This window comes from Volvox carteri (assembly GCF_000143455.1).
Source record: "Volvox carteri f. nagariensis unplaced genomic scaffold VOLCAscaffold_37, whole genome shotgun sequence".
Classification (NCBI taxonomy): domain Eukaryota; kingdom Viridiplantae; phylum Chlorophyta; class Chlorophyceae; order Chlamydomonadales; family Volvocaceae; genus Volvox; species Volvox carteri.
In genome coordinates this window covers 344,079-364,505 of record NW_003307580.1, presented here as the reverse complement: position 1 = coordinate 364,505, position 20,427 = coordinate 344,079, and the positions used below count along the sequence as shown (strand labels likewise).

Below are 20,427 nucleotides of genomic sequence, written 5' to 3'. Positions count from 1 at the left end.
GACTGAAAAAAATTATAGTCTATAAAAAAATGTATAGTGCCCTGGTGTAATAGATAGGGACCGTCCCAATTTATCATACTCAGGCACGATCAGTCGACGATAAAAAAATTACAGACGAATATAACGGTAATGAAACAGTATGTGCGTGGATAATAACGCGACGGTGTCCATGGTGAGGAGGGTTACTTGGATGGTCGGCCGCCGCCGGCTAGCAGCAGTAGCAGCAGCAAGCAAGCAAGAAATGTTCTTGGTTTCCAATTGATAATGACGATTTTGATTTAGTTGCGCATTTGCTACGAAGCAGAGATTATTACTGGGAATGTGGGGGTTTCAGTTTCTGCCTGGGCCCCGATCTCCCAGTGCCATCCTGCTCGGTCATCTATCTGCAGCAGTGCAGCCACGTACGTACGTACGCACAGGTTCCGTCGCCTGCCTGTGCACGGAATGCGCAGCGCACAAAGATGCATTTGAAACTGATACCTGTGAGTTCTTAACTCGCGCTGGCACACGATTTCTATTTGTGTGGATTTAAGTTGATGTTTTGTCACCGAGGCACCGAGGCTGCAGAGATGTACGCCGAAACGGCGCTAACGAACCACGTTGTGCAAAACTGCTGCACTGGTATGATACGATAATCTTCAATACTTGTTTTCCTATGTTTTTCTGTGTTTCTTCCTGTGCTTTATTACCTGTGTTTTTCGTCCATCGTGTGCTAGGTAACGAAAATGGCCTTTAGCGGTGTAATAATGGCCTTTAGCGGTGTATTTCACTATTTTAGGTAGGTAAGGTGACGACATGGGGTAAGGTTTTTGTTTGTCTGTTCTTTACGAGGCGTGCAAGGCTGTGCCCAGGATACTACACCCACTACCCAAGGGAAGGAACTGGTAGGCGCAGGCTGGTGTATGTCGCCTTAAGAGCCTGAGACAAGACCCATCCAGAGGGGGAGGAATGCAGTAGCTGTAGATAGCTAGATAGCTGGAGGAATGCAGTAGCTGTAGATAGTACGGTACACACATCGTCGATAAATACGCGCTTAGGCGTTCCCTGCCAACAGCGTCGTAAGAGGCCTTTCAGCGGCCAGCCACTACGTGCCCCAGCTTAGTCCCTTAGCCATATCTGTCAATCGACCTCGGCTTCACACATGCATGTTATCCATGCTGCAAGCTGCCATGGGGCTCTGTAGGCAGGATGTTATCACATTCAAGCAGGGTTCAATTTAAGCGCTCTGCTGCTCTATTCTCCTCCAGCACGTACAGCGCAAAACTCTCGTGTAGGATTTCATCATCTGGAAAACATTTCGCCAATTTCCCATTCACGATTTCCGTTCTGCAGTCGCTGCGCATACGGCACACCCCCAATTTCCGTGTGTTTCTCCCACCCATGCAATACCTCACAGACAGCACGGGGTACCTTGCGTATTACGACTTCAGGAAAGTACCGATTGAAATAGCTGTTTTGCCTCCAGATGGTCCTCCTTTGTTAGCGTCATCCCAGCCGTGGCTGTAGTAGCTGGTACGCGGTACGGCACACATAACAGCTACAAATACGCGCTAAGCGCGTCCACCAGCATCTCGAGAGGCCTTTTCAGCGGCCAGCTACTACAGTGGCTCACGATGCACATCATAGACAAGAGTAACCCAGATGCACAAAAACTGCATTGCCATCACCCATGTTTATTCACCTTTCTTGCTGCCATGCTTCACAGCATGGCGACTGTAGCTAGAAAGCTTCGGCTCCATGTTCGTGTGGGGGAAAGGAACTCTTGAACGCCTTGATCAAAAATAGGAGGTACATCATTCCTGCATCACGTGCACAGACAAAGTTACTTGCGTATTCCCGACCTCTGAGGAAACCCCAACCTTGCCCTGATGTCCTGATGGACCTTGCCTGCCCTGATGGAGCTTGCAACCCGCCCATCCGCTACTTCGAACTGCACACTACAACCATCATGCACCAGTGTCAACATATCCGCATCATAGCACTTAAGGTTAGATGCTCCTCAGCTCCGGTGTCCCATAGCCATTTCCAAGGCTCCTTCTTCAAGATGCGGAACGTGTTGACAACACCAGCTTGGAGCCCAGCAGCGGCCTTGGCAAAGAGAGAACCACAACTAATGGCGCCGCAGCAATCTCCGTCTGCTTCCTAAGTATGTCGATGGGAAGTCTGGTATGTCGTTTGCAACTGCGGAACGTATGCAGCAGGGCCATTCACTTCCCGAAGCACAGGGCGTGTTCCAAACGCCCTGACATTGAAAGCCGGGTGCTCATATCATACTTGGGGTTTGTGTACATGATGAGGACTCAAGGACGCGCAGCGCCGCTATGACACCCAGGCGTTGCCAGCAGCTGTGATAACTGCATCGAGTGGTATGGCCCGAACTGCGTGAAGTGGCTCGGTAGGTCACTTTGCAGAGATCCGTCAGGAAGCCCGTTGAGGGGCGGAATAATAGTCCGCCCTTGGGCACGAATTGCGATAGCGTCGGTTCCATATGCACAGGCTCTCCATTCTATCCCTTGCTCAGATCGTGTAGTACATGTCCCGGGCGAGGTCAAAATTTACCTCTTTCTTCTCTATGCGAGCTGCTGCTCTGTCTGCTTTCCCTTACTGTGGCCACATCGGACATTAACAGCGAGAGTGCCATCCCTGCAGATCTGACCGGCGAGTTCCCCGGTGACTACGGCTGGGACACTGCCGACCTGTCTGCTTACGCGAGACCTTCAGCAGCTGTGTGTTTCGCTGCTTGCCCATGTTGCTTGGTACTACATAGTTTGCAAAGTGAGCAAGAGACATACTCAGCTGTGGCATCTTGCTTATCCGTTTGGCTGCAGTCTTCTTCCCCGCTTTCGCTGCTCACATGCCGCGCAGATGATCCTGATGGGCCTGGTGGAGGGTTACCGTGTGAATGGCAGCCCGGCCGGCGAGGGCCTGGACCCGCTGTACCACGGCGAGTCGTTCGACCCCCTGGGCCTGGCTGACGACCCGGACACCTTCACCGAGCTTATGGTCAAGGAGACCAAGAACGGCCGCCTGGCCATGTTCTCCATGTTCGGCTTCTTCATGCAGGCCATTGTGACCGGCAACGACCCTATTGAGAACCTGAACGACCATCTGGCCAACCCGGGCGTCAACAACGCCTTCGCCTTCGCCACCAAACTCGTGCTCAGCGCGTAAAGCATTGCCGTTTATGTGCTACTGCTCTCTGGTGCAGTTGCTAAGTTGCAGCTTTGCTGTCACTTCATTCAGGGCTTTCGTCTACACGCTTTGACAGGAGGTTGCATGGGAGCGAAGCGTATCAGTGGAATTGTATTGCCTAGCGGCCTTTTTTGCTTCAGCAGAAGTGGTGATGAGTGGTGGTTAAGGGATATTGAATCTGCTGACTCCGACATTGCTCCTTGCTCAGGTTCCGCCTTGAGAGTGAGATGCTTGTCGGGAGAGGTTGTTGCTGGTTTTTGGCTTTAACCGATGGTTATAGGTGCAGGCGTCCTTCGGTTAGAAGAAACTGCTTCATTCGTCGTGCTTACATTTAGATGCTCTTCACACGGTCCTCTCAAAATGTGTAGTCCTACCTATGGCCACTGCCCTTTCCAGTGTCGAGGTGATGCATGTACCGACGGAACGATCCCAGGGCATGCCAACGCGTTTACCTTTGACATTGATTAGTCTTCTGAAGCCGCGCTTGACTCCTTTACCAATGCGCTGCATGGAGCTTACACAGCCACTTACATATAGTGCCCGGTACATTAGCCCCTGGCCGCTCACCCACGACCCTCGCACCTGGCTTCGGGGTTGATTCGATTGGATGAATCAAACACCTAGATATCACTCGCTGCTCACAGGCCGGAACATTATAGATCGTGAACATCCTGGCTTTGTTCCAGCACCAGGAGTTTATCCTAGCTTCGCCTGCGGCCATTTAACATTTCCGCAGCTGCTTCTGCGATAGTCCACTTCATCGTTATGTTTCGTTTACTGCGAAGGAGGTTGCCGCCGTTAAGGTCACGGGTTAAAAATCGTAATCAGCGTATGTCAGAAGTACGTACAGCGTCGACCGTAGAGCCATACATATGCTACGTATGGCCCTGCTCACTGCAACCTGCTACACACGACCGTGCAGTGACATCGCAGACATGACAAAGGACGCAGGACACACCATACATGCGGAAATTCATGACACGTGCACGTATCCATGCACACGTGACAAACACGCCGCCGCCAACACTGGCTGCATGGTGCCTGTACACCTGTGTGCGTGCGTAATTGCGCACACGCGTGTCTTGGGGTGCTCGTGAACAGGCAGGTAGCTTTTCAATTAGTAGATCTTGTCGTAGCGAGCCTCCGCCCGGAGCCTCGCCCCCCGGCTGCGCCACCATACCGCAAGCATCAAAGCCAAGAGGCTGCCAGCGGGCGGCCACAGCAGCACCGTCCAGTCGGTAGTGCCGCGGCACTGGAGCTTGGACAGCAAACCAGACTCCAGTCGAAGAGCTGTACGCTCCAGCGCGGATGCGTCGTGGGACAGCAGACGGGCCAGTCGTAACGCGTCTGCGAGGCACAGTGATTAGGAAAGCATAGCCTTGGCATCATGACCCGCATGTCACCCAAATGGAAACCGTTGCACAGGTGCATTTGGGGATAAGCGTGTGAAGCGGCAAGGGGCCCAACATGGGGAGGAAAAAAGAAACGTCAAAAGGATTTTAATAATAGCACTGATGGTATGGCTTGCCCCCTGAAGCCAAACCACGCAAACAGGCCACCACGCGTGTGCACGAGCGTGCACCGCCAAGGCGCACGATGACGCACCCGCATTGCGACCTTGCGACAGCGCCAGAGCCGCCAGTTCCAATTTGATGGCGGCCACGTTCAGCCTTGCGTGTATGCGGTTGCGAGCCTCCTTGGCAGGTACCGCCGCCTTCCAGTTGCCCTTGGGAGATAAGCGGGACAGGCCCTGCAGCCCAACAGGAGCCCGCGGAAAACGCCGGGATGATTAAGAAAACATCGCAGTCCAATAAATGAAAAGACATAACGCAAGACAACCTCAGGATGAACCAGATGGAAACCATATTCCACTCGCAAGGTGTGCGCGGCAGCGTGGGTACATTATTTCCCAGCAGCCCAACCACCCCGCATTTGCTTCCTTTGCTCCCGCTGCAGCCGCCCAACCATCCTCTTGTTCCGGGGAGGGTCATCCCCTCTTCAGCAGTAGTGTCTCTTCCACCATTACACACCTGCAGCAACGCCGCGATCCGTCCCGCCTGAACGTCCAGCTCCACGACTGCCAGGTTGCGGCGCATGGTGCTGCCGATGGCGGCACTCAGCGAGGTCATGTCCGACAGCGGGCCGAAGGGCGTGGCGCCAAGATCCCACAGATAGTTCCAACCAGTCCCCGAAGCGGGGTGGTAACGCAGGGCGGTGTGCGGGACGCCAAAGGCTGCCGGGTGGCCGGGTGTGATCGGTGTGTTAAGTATCGAATGTCGGGTTAAGGGCCAATGCACAGTCGAGAGCAAAGCAGAGCCTATTGCAGGGGACCGTGCGGACGCTTTCGGCGTTTGCTTGGTCTGGAATGTGGTGGCTGTACTAGCTGCGGCAGTAATGGTGGTAATGGTAGTGTACGTGTGGTGGGAAGACGACAGGAGGCCGTTGTCCAGTGACAGGAGGCCGTTGGGACAAGCACGGAAACGAACGGAACTCTGCCGCCTCGCCATCAAACACTCCAGCCCGGGCACCCGGATAATGAGGAGGCCACAAACGAACTCTTTGTGCCGGACAATTAGCGAGGCGCATGCGAGCCTGCCGCCTCGCGCTGGCAGAGTGGCGGTGTGTTTCGCAATCAGGCGAAGCGGGACAATGCCGTGCGGCCTCACGTGGCCCCTACTGCTGCCGAAAACCTATGCTACGCGCGTTACTGCTGCCCCTACTGCGACTGCTACTGCTGCCGCTTTCAAGACACTGCAGCTGTGGCTTGCATGATCAAGGTGCGGCCGATGAAGCTCCCTACACGCGTGAGGGCAGGAAGCGCCGGACAGGCCGGTGGACTGCCCCTGACCTTGGTTCAGGCAGCCCCCCCTGCTGTTACACGCTGCGTGCACCCGAAAGGAGTACATATACGACCAGGCAGCGCTGTGTACCTGACTGCAGGATGCCGCCCAGCACCTCCCGCGTCACCTCCGACGGGTTGACGTGACGGACTGTGTGGCCACAGCTGAAGCGCGTGTGCACGGTGTTAGCGCGTGTGGCGACTGCAACCACCATGTCGGGGAACCCTGCGGCCTGCGGAACAAGAGGAACGCGGTGCGGGGAGAAGGAAAGGACTTAACCACACGACGGTGTGAGGAGATGATGGCGATCACGATCACGTTTATATCTGATACAGTGTGCGCGTGCGGCACATTGTCGGATCCACTTGCCGGGAACCCCCAACAAAAACTACCAGCACCAAGAGGGTGCCATGTTCACGCGTGTCCCATGCTTTGCATTTGCCGTGGTCCTGTTTTAGCCAAGTTAATCGGGCGGATATCGGAGGGCTCCACGGCAGTATGACCGTTGATCAGGAGGCGCGGGAGGGGAGATTAGGGAGTACGGGAGCTTGGGGCCAGGCCGAGCTCTACCGTAGTTGAATGAATGACGTTGCGGCGATGTGGCCTAACAGATAAATCACTACCGGTAGTCGTACTGCTAACCGCATAATCCGAACACTGTATAGGCCGAGTAAGGTCCGAGGTTGGTGGGTAGTCGGTTGGCAGTTGGTAGGTAGGCGGTAAAAGGTAAAAGACGCGGCCCTCCTGGTGAAGGTCGCCTATCATGCAGCGCCCCAGCTAAGGGCACTGCGGAGGGAGCACCCGTCGCGCAAGCGGACCACTTGCAGACAAGCCCCCATCCAATGCCACAGGCGTGTGTGCCGCCCAATTAGGTAAAGCCCTAGAAAGTGATGTGGCTGAGCTCTCGGGGAAGGCCGACAAACTCTAACTATCTGGGGGTCATGGCGGCACCACAACCACATCACCCTCCCTGCTCCCAAACCCCTACCGCCTACCTGCAACGTCCCGTCCAGGAGCAGCGCTTCGTCCCGCATGGACAAGTCGAACAGGAACACCGGCAGCACGTCCTGGGTTTCGTGCACACCCGCATACGCCAGGATAATCTGTTGCCGAGGGCGGGCCGAGGAGGGGAGGACGACAGGAATCGTGTGCAAGGAGTCAACAGAGGGAAAGGCTGACTTCCATAGTGAGCCGGGGGGGAAGGCGAACCACGAACGCGGACCGGGGTGGGGCGGGGAGGCGGAACATGACAGCGCAACAACAACGGGTCCATTGAGGGCAGGTGTCGACACGCTTGGCCAGAGACGCGCCCATCTGCACTGTTGGCGCCCTCCCGTGCCAAACCCCCAAGACCCCCGATCCCCCAAACACACGCACAGAACACACCGCGGCTCAGAGGATCGCTATTCATATCAAACACAACATCCCCTTCCCCGCTCACATCCGCGTACTGGGTCAGAGTCTGGTGCAGCACCAATCGGTCCAATATCTGCCCGGTGGTCGCGAGGACGGTGCTGCCCTCCTTCCGCTGAGTCCGTATACGGAGCGCACTGCAAGGGCCATGAGTTGGTTGGGAAGTGGGTTGGAATTATGTAATGCAAGTAGCACTGGCCAAAAGGTCAACTGCCGACGTCAAAAACGCCAATTGCTGGATTCCAGAGAGGAGGGTGGAAGGTGGATGGTAAGGGTACAGTAAGGGGGAACGTAAACCGATTCGAGACATCACTCTACGCGGACAGCCAGGGAAGTCATAAGCGAACGCAAGAGGATACCCGCGGCGGTGTCCTCAACATGGCAGTGAGGGAGGTCCTTAACGTGGTGTAGCGGGGCCCCGCGCCGCGCTGAAGGCAGGGAGGGAGATTCTGAAGGGGTGCGTAGGTGAGAGCCCGAATCAAACCGGCTCATTGCTGGGTGTTCGGGCTTTAGGCTATTTACACCGTTGTGCCAGGCCGCCCTCCTACTCGTTTCGCAATCTAGCTGGCCACCTCGCCGCCATGACTACTACTCAAGTCAGTACTGGTCACAGTACCTTACAAATATATAACCTGCAATGTCTGTCTAATCCTGGAATATTCATCTATCTCTCGTATCTGCTTCAATCCTTCGTGGTTCGTCTTGCCCACCTCCTACGTCGCGTTGTGTCTTCGTCGTCGCAATGCGCCTCCCTGCCTTCATTAACCGCCGAACCTAACCTACTGTGAGCCATTTCTGCTCTCAGTGCTCTCTTGGTGGTGCGGTTAATGAAGCAGCCGTCCGAGCGTGCGCGCAACGCTTCCCCTGCTGTTTCACCTCCTAATGCCCTCTCCCTCCCTTCCCTTCTCCTTCGCTCTTCGCGGCCCCCATTCCCCTGTGATTCGCACGAACCTGGTGTAGGCGTTGACGCAAAGGTCACACATGGCGAAGCTCAAGAAGGACTCCTGCACCTCCACCGTGAATGAGCTGCCCTGAAGTGCCCGCTCTAGCTCTTTCTGCACGTTGGTCGGGCCGTGATGGCGCAGCCCGGCGTGGTGGCGGTGATGATAAGGCTTTGTGCGTGCTGGGTAGTGGTTAGGATTGTGGTTGTGGTTGCGGTTGTGTTCGCAGCTGCGGATGCAGTTGACAGGTCTGAGTGTGTATGCAATTCAGAAACAGTGACGGCCAAGGGGAGGTACGTGGCCCCGGGTGTGTGAACAGTGTGCATCGTGACCAACGCTCAAGCGGACAAACGAAGTAATCTATGGACGAACGGACAAACGATTGCATGCATGTATGAAAAATCCCGGCTCTCGCCCACCCACCCACCCACCCACCCACCTCAATCACGTCCTTCCGAAGACTGCGGGGCGGGATGGCCAGCGTGTCGTGTATATGAACGACCTGCAGCCGCCGGCCCCAGCAGTAGGGCAGGCATGATGGTGTTGGGTGGGTTGGGGAATGCTTGGAGGAAGCATGAACATAAGCATCAACGTAAAAAAAATGAAAACATGCACGTACGCATAGAAATACACCACCAGGGTTTCTGCTCGCACGGCTCTCAAACAAAAAACACACCAGAAAGGAAGGCCCTCTTTCGTCACATCTCTTTTACCCTGCCGGCAGGCCGTCACGCCACAAGGAAGGCAAGTCCGTCCCCCGGCTGTCCAGTAGATTGAGAAGACGTGCAAAGCTAGGGCACCAGGCAAAGTCACAGCCGGGCAGCTGGCCTGTACCAAGCGGCACGGCAGGCAGCTGTACAGCAAATCCACCTACATCCGTACCTGCACCCGCAGCGCATTGCCTCCTGATGGACGCGGCAGCGCCAGCTTGTCGTGCTGCAGTGGCGGCCAGGCCAGGTGCTGTACCGCAGACGCCGCCAGGGCCGCCAGATCGGGCAGAATGGCGAGGTTGGCGACGTTTGGCTGGTAGTTTGAGGCATGGGGCAGGCTGTGCGGGAAGATCTGCGGACGATAAGGAGAGGCGGCAGTGTGGGACGGTCTGTATTATCGCATCTAGCAATGGCGCAGATGCGCGTTAGACACGTGCCTGGAAGCACACCTCTTTGGAAGGCCCTGGAAGCACAAAGACCCGATGTAACGGCACACCCAGTTTTCCCCAGCCCCCTCTCCTCCTGTGTCCCCCGTGGTCCCCTCCGCCGCGACCCAGCCACACACACACACACACACCATCACAGCCCCCTGCATTCCCCCCTTGCCCAGCCGCACACCTGGCCCTGCCCGCCCCGCAGCGGTCCATACGCGTGTGGAGCCGCCCCCAGATCCACCCATGCAAACCCGGCGCCGCCAGTGATCTGTTCCGAGGCGTACAACATACCCGGGCAGCTGCGGAATTCCGACCTGCAAACAGGCACACCGTATGGCACCGTGCAGGTAACACAGATACAGGGGGCACACACAGAGCCAAAGCAGATTTGCATGGTAGTTGCATTGCACATTGCAAGGACGGTGGTTGTACCCTGGCGATGATGGTAGCACCTTGCCAGGGGCCCATGCCGATCCGGGGGAAAGGTGGAACGGACTTCGGAGAGGAGCAGGCTGGCTGGGAGCCGAGCGAGGGCTAACAGAGGGGCCCTAGCGCGGCTTCCCTCTCTCCCCACCCCGCTGGAAAAAACCTCGGCTGGGGTCCTGTCACTACTAGCTGACACCAAATGGTACCATTGCCTCTGCAGAGCAATACTGCGCCTGTTATTGCGGTCACTCCTACTTTTTGGCAACTTAGGGTTTGTTGTTCAAGACACTTCCCCTTCCCTTTTCCCTGGTGGCACGTGAACGCCCCCTGCACTCTCCACCCAACTCCTCCAAGCCAACCCATCTTCCCCCTCCCCCATGAAAGCAACTATCGCAACAAGCTCAGCTCCGAATGCATCCGCTCCGGATTCTTAGGGCGACCTTCTTAGGGCACTTCTAGAAATGGACAGGTCAGAATATACAAGGAAGATCAAGGCTAGACCAAGGATCTAGGTAGAGGACTGCGGGTTGCAGTTCTGCCTCTGTGCACCCGCACTACATCCGACCCACCCACCAGCACCAGCACCACCAGCACCAGCACCACCACCCACCCCCAGCGGCCCGCTAGCCTTCCCCCCACTTTCCCCCTTGGCCCCCTCTACCCCACCAGTTGCCACCAGCCACCAGTTGGGGGTCCTCCTTGAACGTGTACAGGTAGTCAGTACCGCTGGGCGGCTCCAGGTTTATCAGGTAAAGGGTGAAGGAGGGCGTGGAGCCATGACCCGGGCTGGCGGCGGCGGCCTGCGCGCGCTCCTCCGCCGCCAACACGTCATCCACAACCGTGTGGGCCACATAGGTCACCAAATGGGCCCTACTGCCGCCTGCAGCATCAGCACCGGCATAGGCAACCGTAGCGGCATGAACAGTAGCAGGCGTAGTAGTAGCAGTAGCAGCATGACCAAGAATAGGAAAGTGAGAGGTGCACGCATCTCCCCCTGTCCCTCGGCGAACCCCGTCCCTGGTGGCCCTGCTGCTGCCTCGCCGTTCCGCTCCACGTGCTGCTTTAGCCGTACCTTGTCGTGCGGCAAAGATTGCTGACGTCAGCACGCCCGCCAGCTTTTGCGTCAGTGCTGTCGACGCCTTGCTGACCTGGAAGTGCAGGCGGGGTCGCACGGCCTGGGGGGTGGGGCATAGTTGAGAGCCGGGTCGCGGGTGGGTTGGGGTTTGGGAGTAGGGTTAGAAGTGGGGCTGAGAATGCGGGTCGGGGGAGGGGTAAGGCGAGCCACGGACGAGTGAAGCAGATACCAGAGATGGAAGGGTGCTCCAGGAAGAGGGGGACGCAATGCTGTGTGAGCAAACCGGACATGCACGCGGCATGTGTGACATGCATGCGACAGGAAAGGTTGCAGATCGCCCGGCCCAGCTCAGCTGTGGATGGGCATCATCGCGGAAAAACCCGGGACGCACCCCACCGGCGACCAAAACCATAGTCACGCACACGCGCACCCACCCATCCACCCACGTACTTACATACATACATACATACATACATACATACATACATACATACATACATACATACATACATACATACATACATACATACATACTTACATACATGCATGCATACATATGTATGCACTATATAGTGCACGTTTGGGCTGGGGTTCGGACGCTGGTCCAACTGCCTGGGGTTTGCTTGCGCCCGCACGCACGCCACCCGAGTCCCATTCTCCCCCTTTCTACCCCTCCTCGCCTTCCCCTCTTCCTCCGGCTTGCATAGACATCCTAATACGCGTTATAGAAGCTTAAGTCATCTCGTCCCGGGCCGTACACTGACTGGGAGGAGAGCTCCCGCAGTAGAGGAGTGCTAGCGGGTGACACGTCACTTAACGTCTAACTACCTCACGGACCACATGTGCCAAAACAGCACTTCCAAAAGCCAAAATCCCAACAAGGGCCGTGTGTCGGGAGGAAAGTATCCAGGAGGTTTCCTTTCTTACATGGAGTAAACACCAATGCACGTACCCACGACGCACACACCATACACACACCTACGCATCCACCAAGATCCCACTTGCCGCGCACGCACGCACGCCCCCATACCCCGGGGTCACCCCAGACACGCGCACCCACCAAATTGTGCAGCTCCGGCTCCAGTGCGGTCGTCTGAACGTCTAGATGCAGGCCGCGCAGGTAGCGCTGGAAGTCCGCGTCGTGGATTTTGATGTGGTTGATCCTGCGGGGGTGCCACGGCACACCCTGGTGTAAGCAGCTCTTCCTTTACACCGTGTAAAACACAGCAAACACATCGAATGCCGGCCACACGGCTGGCGGACAACAAACAAAGCCTGAGTATGTGGCGTGTGGCGGATGCAAAAACACGCGAGATGGAATGTGCAGCCGGAGTATATGACGCGTAGCAAGCAGCCGTGCAAGAGGAAGAGGATACTGAACAAGGTGTGTAGCTGGTTCAGGGCTACCGCAGTGTGCTGCTAGCAGCCGACAGGATATAGGCGGCCATAACCAGACGATGTAGCGGTTTCGGAAGATAAGCGTCCCCCCAAGGCAAGGTTGCAAGGTTGCAAGGCAAGGTTGGGGTCTGGCTTCAACCCCTCTCCGTTCTTGGGTATTTGCATTTGACGTGCTGCGTGCCCGGGGCCCTTTTCCCCGCCAGTTGGGACCACCCCGCAAACAGCAACCCAGCGCAACACACCCTTCGCCTTCAAAGCCGATGAGCTTAATAGCAACCGTTATGTCCACCGTGATATCCGCGAAGGATTGCAGGGCTTCATTAATGCTGCGACCATCGTGGTACTCCCATAGGTGCCGCTGCACCTTCGGCACGTGCGCTAGTACATCCCTATCTGCAGGTGCTGTCCGCAATTCCTGAAGTGGAGGGGATTCACACCAATATCATCACAGTTTGCGGATATCATAGTTCAGCGCCTAGTCAAAAGTGGGTTCCACGCTGGACGGAGGCTCAGTGCATAATAACTTGCCTCAATAAGCATAAGCCTGGCGGAGTTATTTCCATGGCAAATTGGAATAAGCGCTTGCAAAAGCGACGCCAGTGCCAAAACGAGCATAAAAAATCCGCTGCAGCTCATCCTGCCTAATCACCTATAATCCAAGGAGAGATCTAAATCATGGTGATGCCAGTATTATTTGAAGGGAAGCAGCGGAATAGGAACGCAAACGACAAGATGATCAAGAGCCCATAAGCGGAAGTTACGGGTTTCCTATCGTCAGCAAATAATTTGCAACCTCACGTAGTATGTAGAAGTAATAGTCACCTCGGGTAAAACCCCCATGCAAAAAGTTGGTCGCCGCGTCGCCCCTTGCGTCGACTGCCGTGCAACATCTGCCGTCTTTCAAACACGTTACAGTAACCTTGTATGCTGCATGTACTAGTTTTTAGAACAAGCCGTTACTAAAGCCTTGATTCTCATCTCGAAATGGAAAGCTTGTAAAGCTTTGTTGCTGCAAGTCACCTATATAAGTTTAATGGCGAGGCAGTCGTGCTGACATCACGTTGTGCTAAGTAGTTTTTATACCATATTTACATCTCAAGTTGCCTTCCGGGACTTTTGCTCGCCATGGGGCCAAGACGGTGTGGTTTCCTTGCTGTAGTTTACGTTTGGCTTGTGTTTTGTTGCCAAGCCTTTGGGGAAGAGAAGCTTATTGGATGGAAAGGCGAAACTTACAACGTTGAGGCTCATTGGGACCCCTTGCATTTTAACTTAACGGACGGCCTGCCGCTTCCAGGTAAGGCACAACCATGAGCATGACCCGCTATGTTACACCGTAAGGACGCTAGTGCCGGCACTGCGGCCAACACTACACGCGGCACGCCACTCCAAGGCCCCTGTCTCGGCCCCAAACCTAAACCCACGGTGTAGCAGTCACCATCATACATGGTGAGACCCTACAACCGCTTTTTTCATTCCCTTCGGCGCTCACCTTGTTTCGCACGCTTGCACAACCCATACGACTCCCCGCGGTGCCTTACCGACCGCAGCACTGGTTACTATGTCACCCCCCCTTTGTGCGTTGTGTACGATGCTGCTGCACAGCATCCAAGTCTTGGATTGAGCACGTGGCCTGGAAGCCTAGGGTATTTATCTACCACAACTTTATCACCGACATGGAGGCCAAGCACATGATAGAGCTGGCAGCGCCGCAGGTATGAGGGCGAAATTTCCAGGCCTGGCTGCCTCCAATTCGTGCATGGTACAAGCTGGAGATGGGCGGGATGGCGAGCAGAGTTATTGCTGACGACTTTGCCAGTCACGCGTCCCTTCTCGAAACAAAACATCCCTCGGAGCAAAACACTCGTACACAGCGTTGCACACGTGGGAACGGCACATATACGTACGCAAACATCGCTTTTTTCTGTCTGTATTACGTGACCTAATAACACGTACCAACCTAGAATTGACACGCCGCAAAAACCGCAGGATGGACGAACATCGACAGGCCGTTGCATGTCTCACGATTATCCAAAAAATCGTACATGTCACCCACCGGCGACATGCTGAAATGCGTGTGGTCAACCTGGATTCCATGCTCATGGTATACCTCATATCCAAAACATTGAATGCGGGACTCAAGGAAATCATGTTCTGTGTCAAAGACTGCGCCAGCTGAGAGCCTATTATCCGGACTCCACAACTCCGGTCCCTGCGTCCGTGTCGTCGCCTGGCCCCTTTTGCAGATGAAGCGCTCGACAGTCGTCGGAGCTGGAGGCCAAAGCGTCGAGGATAGCTACCGAACGGTAGGTGTCCGAGGTGGGGGAAGACCTTGCTATGGCCGCATTGCGCTGACGGCGTGAGTCGCCTTTCCTTCATTTGCTGTCCACCGTCGGCGGCTTGATGGACGAACTGCTTAGGCGACAGGGGATCTTGAGAAGAAAAAGCAATAAGGTTTCCCAAGAGGGTGCCCCGTAGCTGTGCTGGAAAGCGAGTGGGACGCGCAGGACGTTGATCTGTCTGTTGGGCGCCAGCGACAGGAGTGGTGTAGGTCTGTGCCGCGTGCGCTCGTACCACTGCTGCTGTCGAAGCCGCAGCTCCGGACACATCGCAGCATCAGCTCTGCGTGTGCGTGTACAGGGCATGTACCTGTGTCTGGAATTCTTCGTTCGACCGCTGGTCCGACGGTTGCAAAACAGGCTTGAAGCACAGGATGTCAGACCGATGTCAATACTAAGGGTCAGGCAACGCTTACTAGTGACATATAGAAATGGGGCCAATGCTCTCTTTGTTGGTCGGATGGGTGGTATACAGATTTTTGTATAACTCACAGCCCAACATGCCAATGCCACAGCGCATGACAACGCCACGTAGTTCCATGTATCGTTTGAGGGTTATGGCGCCATGGCCCGTCTGCGGCATCTCTATCTCTTGATTTTCGACGGCCAGAGCTTGATCCCCGGCCGCGGAAGAGGCTAAACATTATCGTCGCGTGGTCATTGCCCTTCCTTGCCTGTTTCCCGCCTTTCCCATGTGTTCATACACACCCCATCGACGGGCCATTGGACGATGCGCCCCCTCCGTCGGACTTCTCCTCGCGGACGGGATCCGCGTGCGTCCTTCTGGCGCCACGGGTTGTCGACTTTGCTGCTGTCTCTGCCGTCATAGAGCTACGGCACCTTCCTCAAACGGTGCGCGACTAACAAATCGGGTCCACGGTCTGGGACGGAGGTGGGAATGAAGATGACATGGGAATGAAGACGAACAGGCTGGCTGCAGTGCTCCGTTGCCTTGCTCCCCGCGCGTAAACCCGTCTGATACGGAGCTGTACACGGCCGGCGTTCGCAGGTACCAGGACGACGTCGTGGAGCGGATAGAGAACCGGGTGGCGGCATGGACGCAGATTTCGGTCCTACATCAGGAAGACATGCAGGTACCGGGAATCGAACTTATGTCGGTGGTGTCTGTCTGCGCTCCTTCCGAAATGTGGATGGGGTTGGGAAAGATGGCAATTGCAGACCCGCTCTTACCCCTGTGGGGTGGGGTCGCAAGCTAGTCACTTAATGGTCGGTGAGCACCCCCCCTATGCAAAGGGGAACCCGCACCTTCATCTGTATCGTCTTCACTCACATCCAGCTTGGACAAGCAAACAGCATGTTCGCGCTCCTCAGACAGAATGATGGCTCCTCAGACAGCGCGGGTAGATGGGCATGTACGGGTGGGAAGGGCCACACGCGCTACGGCGCATTTGTTGCACCACGTCTGTGCAGATCGCCATGCCGGATGCCATGCCTGCTCAGTATCACGCTTGCTGCATCACGTCTGCCGGCTTTTTCACCCCGGCTGGTGAGCCACACCTCCTGCAACGACCATCTACTACCGCGCCTGCAGTGCTATCATATGCCCGGTACCCAAGCATGCTGCTCACGCCCTGCGCTGCACCGCCTGACCTGAAATCGTTCCTTGTGTGGTTTGATGACGCCCACTCTGCGGGATGTAGATCCTTCGGTACGGCATCGGCCAGCAGTACAAGGTCCATGCGGACACATTGCGGGACGATGAGGCGGGTGTGCGGGTGGCCACGGTGAGCACCTGGTCGCGCATGGATCGCGGGTATGGGCTTTGCAATGGGATTGCCGTACTGGCAGTGGATAGCGTAGGGTAATGCCAGAAGAAGCTCGTGGGCAGGTCCAAGTCATCCAAGGGGTTGACCGGGATGTGCCGTGGGTTCCTCTGCTGCATGATGGAGGTACAGGGAACGGTTTGTCCGGAGCCCAGACCGACTTTGTCTTCGGCTTGACCCCGCCTCGGCCGCCACCGTCTCGGCTTGTGATGGCTGCGTGACTAGGCGTTGTCGTCGTCAACTCCTGCTGCGTGAGCTTAAGGTAGCTTTAGGCGTGAACACCCATCTGCCGGCACTTCTACCGGCGCTTCTAATGACCTGCAGGTGCTGATTTACCTCAACGAACCAGAGGCTGGCGGGGAGACTGCCTTCCCAGACAGCCAATGGGTGAACCCAAAGCTTGCAGAGACGTGAGTGATGATGATGGTGGTGGTGCTGGGTAGGGTCATGCACTGCCTGACACACATGCTAGCATTGGCTTGGGTATGACTGGTCGAGTATGTGGGTGGCCGGGTGGGTGGTGTTGCGCGTCCAAGAACTACCTCGCCCCTGCTCCCCATCCTGCTCCTGCCGTCCCCGCTGTACAGCGCCGCTCTGCTCAATCCCCTTTCCCATTCTACCAGTCCCCTCCTCAGTCTCCTCCTCGACCTCATTCCCGCCCCACTACACCTCACCCACGCCACCGGCGCCGTTCCGCTGCTGCATACCTCTGACCAGCATCGGCGCCAATTTTTCAGCCTGCGCAAAGAACCACGTGGCCTTTGCGCCCAAGCGTGGTGACGCGTTGCTGTTCTGGAGTATCGGTCCTGACGGCACAACGGAGGATTACCATGCCTCCCACACGGGCTGCCCCGTGCTGTCGGGCGTCAAGTGGACGGCAACCAAGTGGATCCACGCAAAGCCCTTCCGGCCACAGGAGATGGCGGCCGGGCGGCCGCACCAGCCATACGTGCGTGACCCAGGGGTCTGCTACGATGAAAGCCCCAGATGTGCGGAATGGGCGGCGCGCGGCGACTGCGAGAAGGTGTGGAGGGCGTGGCTTTCGCAAGTGCTCTTTGTCTGGCGAAGTGTGCGTTACACCGTTTGCAGTGTGGTGCTGGCGCGGTGCGGTGCGGGAGCTGTACCCAATGCAGCTTCTTTTGTTTTTTTGCAGCCTTTTTCCTTCAGTCGGGTGCGGTGTTATGCAGCGCGGATGGAAAGCTGTCGGGGCTTCGTTTGCTGCAGTTGAGTGCTGTGAACGCGTTGGGACAATGCAGCACACCGAAGGTTTGTGGTGACGCCATGATTAGTGCAGTGCGCTATGTGGCTAGGGGATAAGGGGTCTTCCTGGGTTAAAAATGGGGTGTTAAGATTCTGTGCCTGGCGTTGCTCCGGACTGCTTGCTGGACTCTGGTTCCAAGACTAGCTCTCCTGCTGCAGATAAGCGCGTGTTCGTGGGGTGCATCAAGTTTGAGATATCTAAACTTTTCTCCTCGCCCGCCCCGTTGATGGCGTCGTATCTCCTGCTCTTACGCCCTTGCACGGGCCCTGCCTCCCTCTTTCCCTACCTCTCCCTGTCTCTGATACTCGTGCCCTCCTCAGAACCGTGACTACATGATTGTCAACGCGGTGTCGCCGGGCGTGTGCCGCAAGGCCTGTGGGGCCTGCAAGGTGTGCGAGCAAGGCGATATCGCGTGTTATAACCAGAACCGCATTAATGTGGGCTTCCTCATCTACAACGCATCCGAGCTTGCACCTTTCCGGGAGATGGTCTGAAGTTCGAGTCCTGTCAGAGCCATGTCCCTACCATCGTTTTTCCTGGACCTGAGGGAGGCGGGATGCTTGGGAAGTTCGGGTTTCGGAGGAAACGGAGAGCTTAAGGAGCTCGCTGCTAGATGTGTCGGGTAGGACTTGCTCCCAATCCCTTGAGCTTGGGCTTGGGAGCATGCACTGTTAGCAATAAGGGAGGGTAGGATTGGTTAGATGGCAGGTGACGCTGTCTGCATTCGGAGCGCAGTTTCAGGAGTGCGTGTAAACGCATGCTAATCATGACACAGAGGGAACTTATGTACGTTTAAGGAGCAGTAATATATTATCTTTGAAGCTCGTACCAGCGGGAACGCCTGGGGAGTCGAGATCATCCGCGTGGGGTGTTATCATGTGCCTATAATATTGACGCATGAGCGGCATCAATAAGACACAGCTTAAATGTTCCTAATCGAACTTGTGTCTCTTAGGCTCTTGGGCTTCTGGCTTGTTTGGGCTCGTTACGCCAGAGAGACGTTTGATTACGCCAGTGCACGTGCATATGATCGTTCGCCTGAAGGGCTGCCGTAACCTTGTCGGCCCAACCAGTGGCTCGACAGTGCAAGTGGATTACGGCTCCAACCAGCAGCCGGAGAGGGACGTCTGGTCCCTGTTGTCTCAGTCATAGCAGTGTAGGTGCACTCCGTATGCAGCGACCATCACGCCAAGTTGTGGGTACTTCCCGCCAGGGCAGAGGTTAGTTAAGAGGCCGCGAATGCAAATGCTAGCGTCCAGTTGGTACGCCGCCGATGTAAGACCGGCAGTACCGGCGACCCATATGGGTCATTCAACCGTGACTTAAACACTAGCGATAACTGTTTTGAGTTAAGGGCCATCAACAAAAGCTTGAACAGCATCCCCGGGACGGAATGGGAAGAACTCCATATCAGCTAAGGCCAGGAAAGCGGTGCACATGAGGTGCATAGCAGCCAGGTAGACACGCTGCCTCAAATAGCCATGGTGGTATCGCGTGTTTCGTGTTGAGTTGCGTTACCCTTCTAAGGTGTTGTAATACTGCAAGGGAGTTGGCCGGCTTGTACAGAAAACTAAGTTTTGCTGCTAAGTCGTTTGACCCGCGTGTGCTTTCCGGCCGTACAACGGTTGCTTTAGGAGTTATGCCTATGCAGTTGTTTGTATGATGGCAAGATCTCGTTGCAATGTGTGTGGGTTGCGTTGAGGGAGCCAGAGTCAATGGTTGCGTGCCCTGTCTCGGTCCGCGACCTGTCCTCCTCGTTCTGCCCTCTAGGATGTCCATTAACTCTGTAAAGGAGAAATGCCGTCGTGCAATGGCGACTTGCCCTTTTGCCATACAGCTTCGTCCGGACAATGAGGAATAACGGGGCGCAACCGCTCTCCTGTGTAATGGGCCCTGGGGAGCGGTTAGGTCGCGTCCGCGCGCCTAGAGGCCCAGGCCATATAGCGCCTCGGCTGCACGAATGGGGGGCTGCAATGACATGAAGCCGCAGCATATGCCTCGTCCGGCCTGGCTGGAGAAGAAGGGATTAGATGTCTGGTGTGGAACCTTCTTGTAGGTCGCGGGGACCGAGAGGAACGAGAGCAGATCTGCCGCTATATCAATATAACTCTGGTGACAAGAGAGCCTCCAGGACAACAAGTCCAGGCAAGCAGCGGGCAGACCTGTACAGACTCCGTGCGGCCATCCTGACCTATAACGCGAAAGTACGGAAGGTTCCCGACAGGTACACCTCCAAGACATTGAATAGCATTGGTATGTAACTGCACCCTTGTGTAATCCAGTGGCATTCTGGACCTTTCCTTCTCATGAACACAAACGTCGTAAAATCGTAGAAACGACTGTTAGCGGTTGAAAACTAGATGTTCCCATTACTAAATTTCAAATCTATTTGTATATAGATCTTAGGATTATTACCTCGCGGAACTGTGACATTTGGTGTACGTTTTGATACCGAACAGAGGTCGGCAAACCCTGAATAACTGTCACGGGTACTGGTGCCAGGGTCGAGTAACTGTATGGAAATTATTTTGGGTAAAAGCCGAGGAAAGAGTGTCTGCGGGCCGATGTACCAAACTTACTATGTTACACCATCGCTGTTAAAGCCACAGTTGTCTTG

General features: G+C 55.8%; 3 protein-coding genes across 3 annotated transcripts; 2 read left to right on the top strand and 1 right to left on the bottom strand.

Moving 5' to 3' along the window:
- Positions 1-139: 139 nt before the first annotated feature.
- VOLCADRAFT_106034 (uncharacterized protein) lies at positions 140-3,171 on the top strand (the record flags this gene model as incomplete). The annotated part of the gene is made up of 3 exons (XM_002953636.1): positions 140-172; positions 390-482; positions 2,866-3,171. The coding sequence occupies 3 exons, from the start codon at positions 140-142 to the stop codon at positions 3,169-3,171; spliced, it is 432 nt and encodes a 143-aa protein (XP_002953682.1).
- An 896-nt stretch (positions 3,172-4,067) lies between these two features.
- VOLCADRAFT_94391 (uncharacterized protein) lies at positions 4,068-13,269 on the bottom strand (the record flags this gene model as incomplete). Its single annotated transcript, XM_002953549.1, has 16 exons — positions 4,068-4,241; positions 4,421-4,539; positions 4,798-4,942; positions 5,223-5,575; positions 6,041-6,073; positions 6,123-6,264; positions 7,028-7,135; positions 7,474-7,582; positions 8,397-8,615; positions 8,818-8,888; positions 9,269-9,448; positions 9,715-9,844; positions 11,029-11,131; positions 12,010-12,194; positions 12,672-12,844; positions 13,228-13,269. 16 exons carry the CDS (start codon positions 13,267-13,269, stop codon positions 4,068-4,070), a joined length of 2,286 nt encoding a protein of 761 aa, XP_002953595.1.
- Positions 13,270-14,045: 776 nt separating this feature from the next.
- VOLCADRAFT_63898 (uncharacterized protein) lies at positions 14,046-18,304 on the top strand (the record flags this gene model as incomplete). The annotated part of the gene is made up of 7 exons (XM_002953635.1): positions 14,046-14,141; positions 14,673-14,732; positions 15,752-15,859; positions 16,427-16,510; positions 16,874-16,959; positions 17,267-17,573; positions 18,131-18,304. Coding segments are annotated over 7 exons (915 nt in total), but the record flags the coding sequence as incomplete, so codon positions are not given.
- Between the last annotated feature and the right edge of the window lie 2,123 nt (positions 18,305-20,427).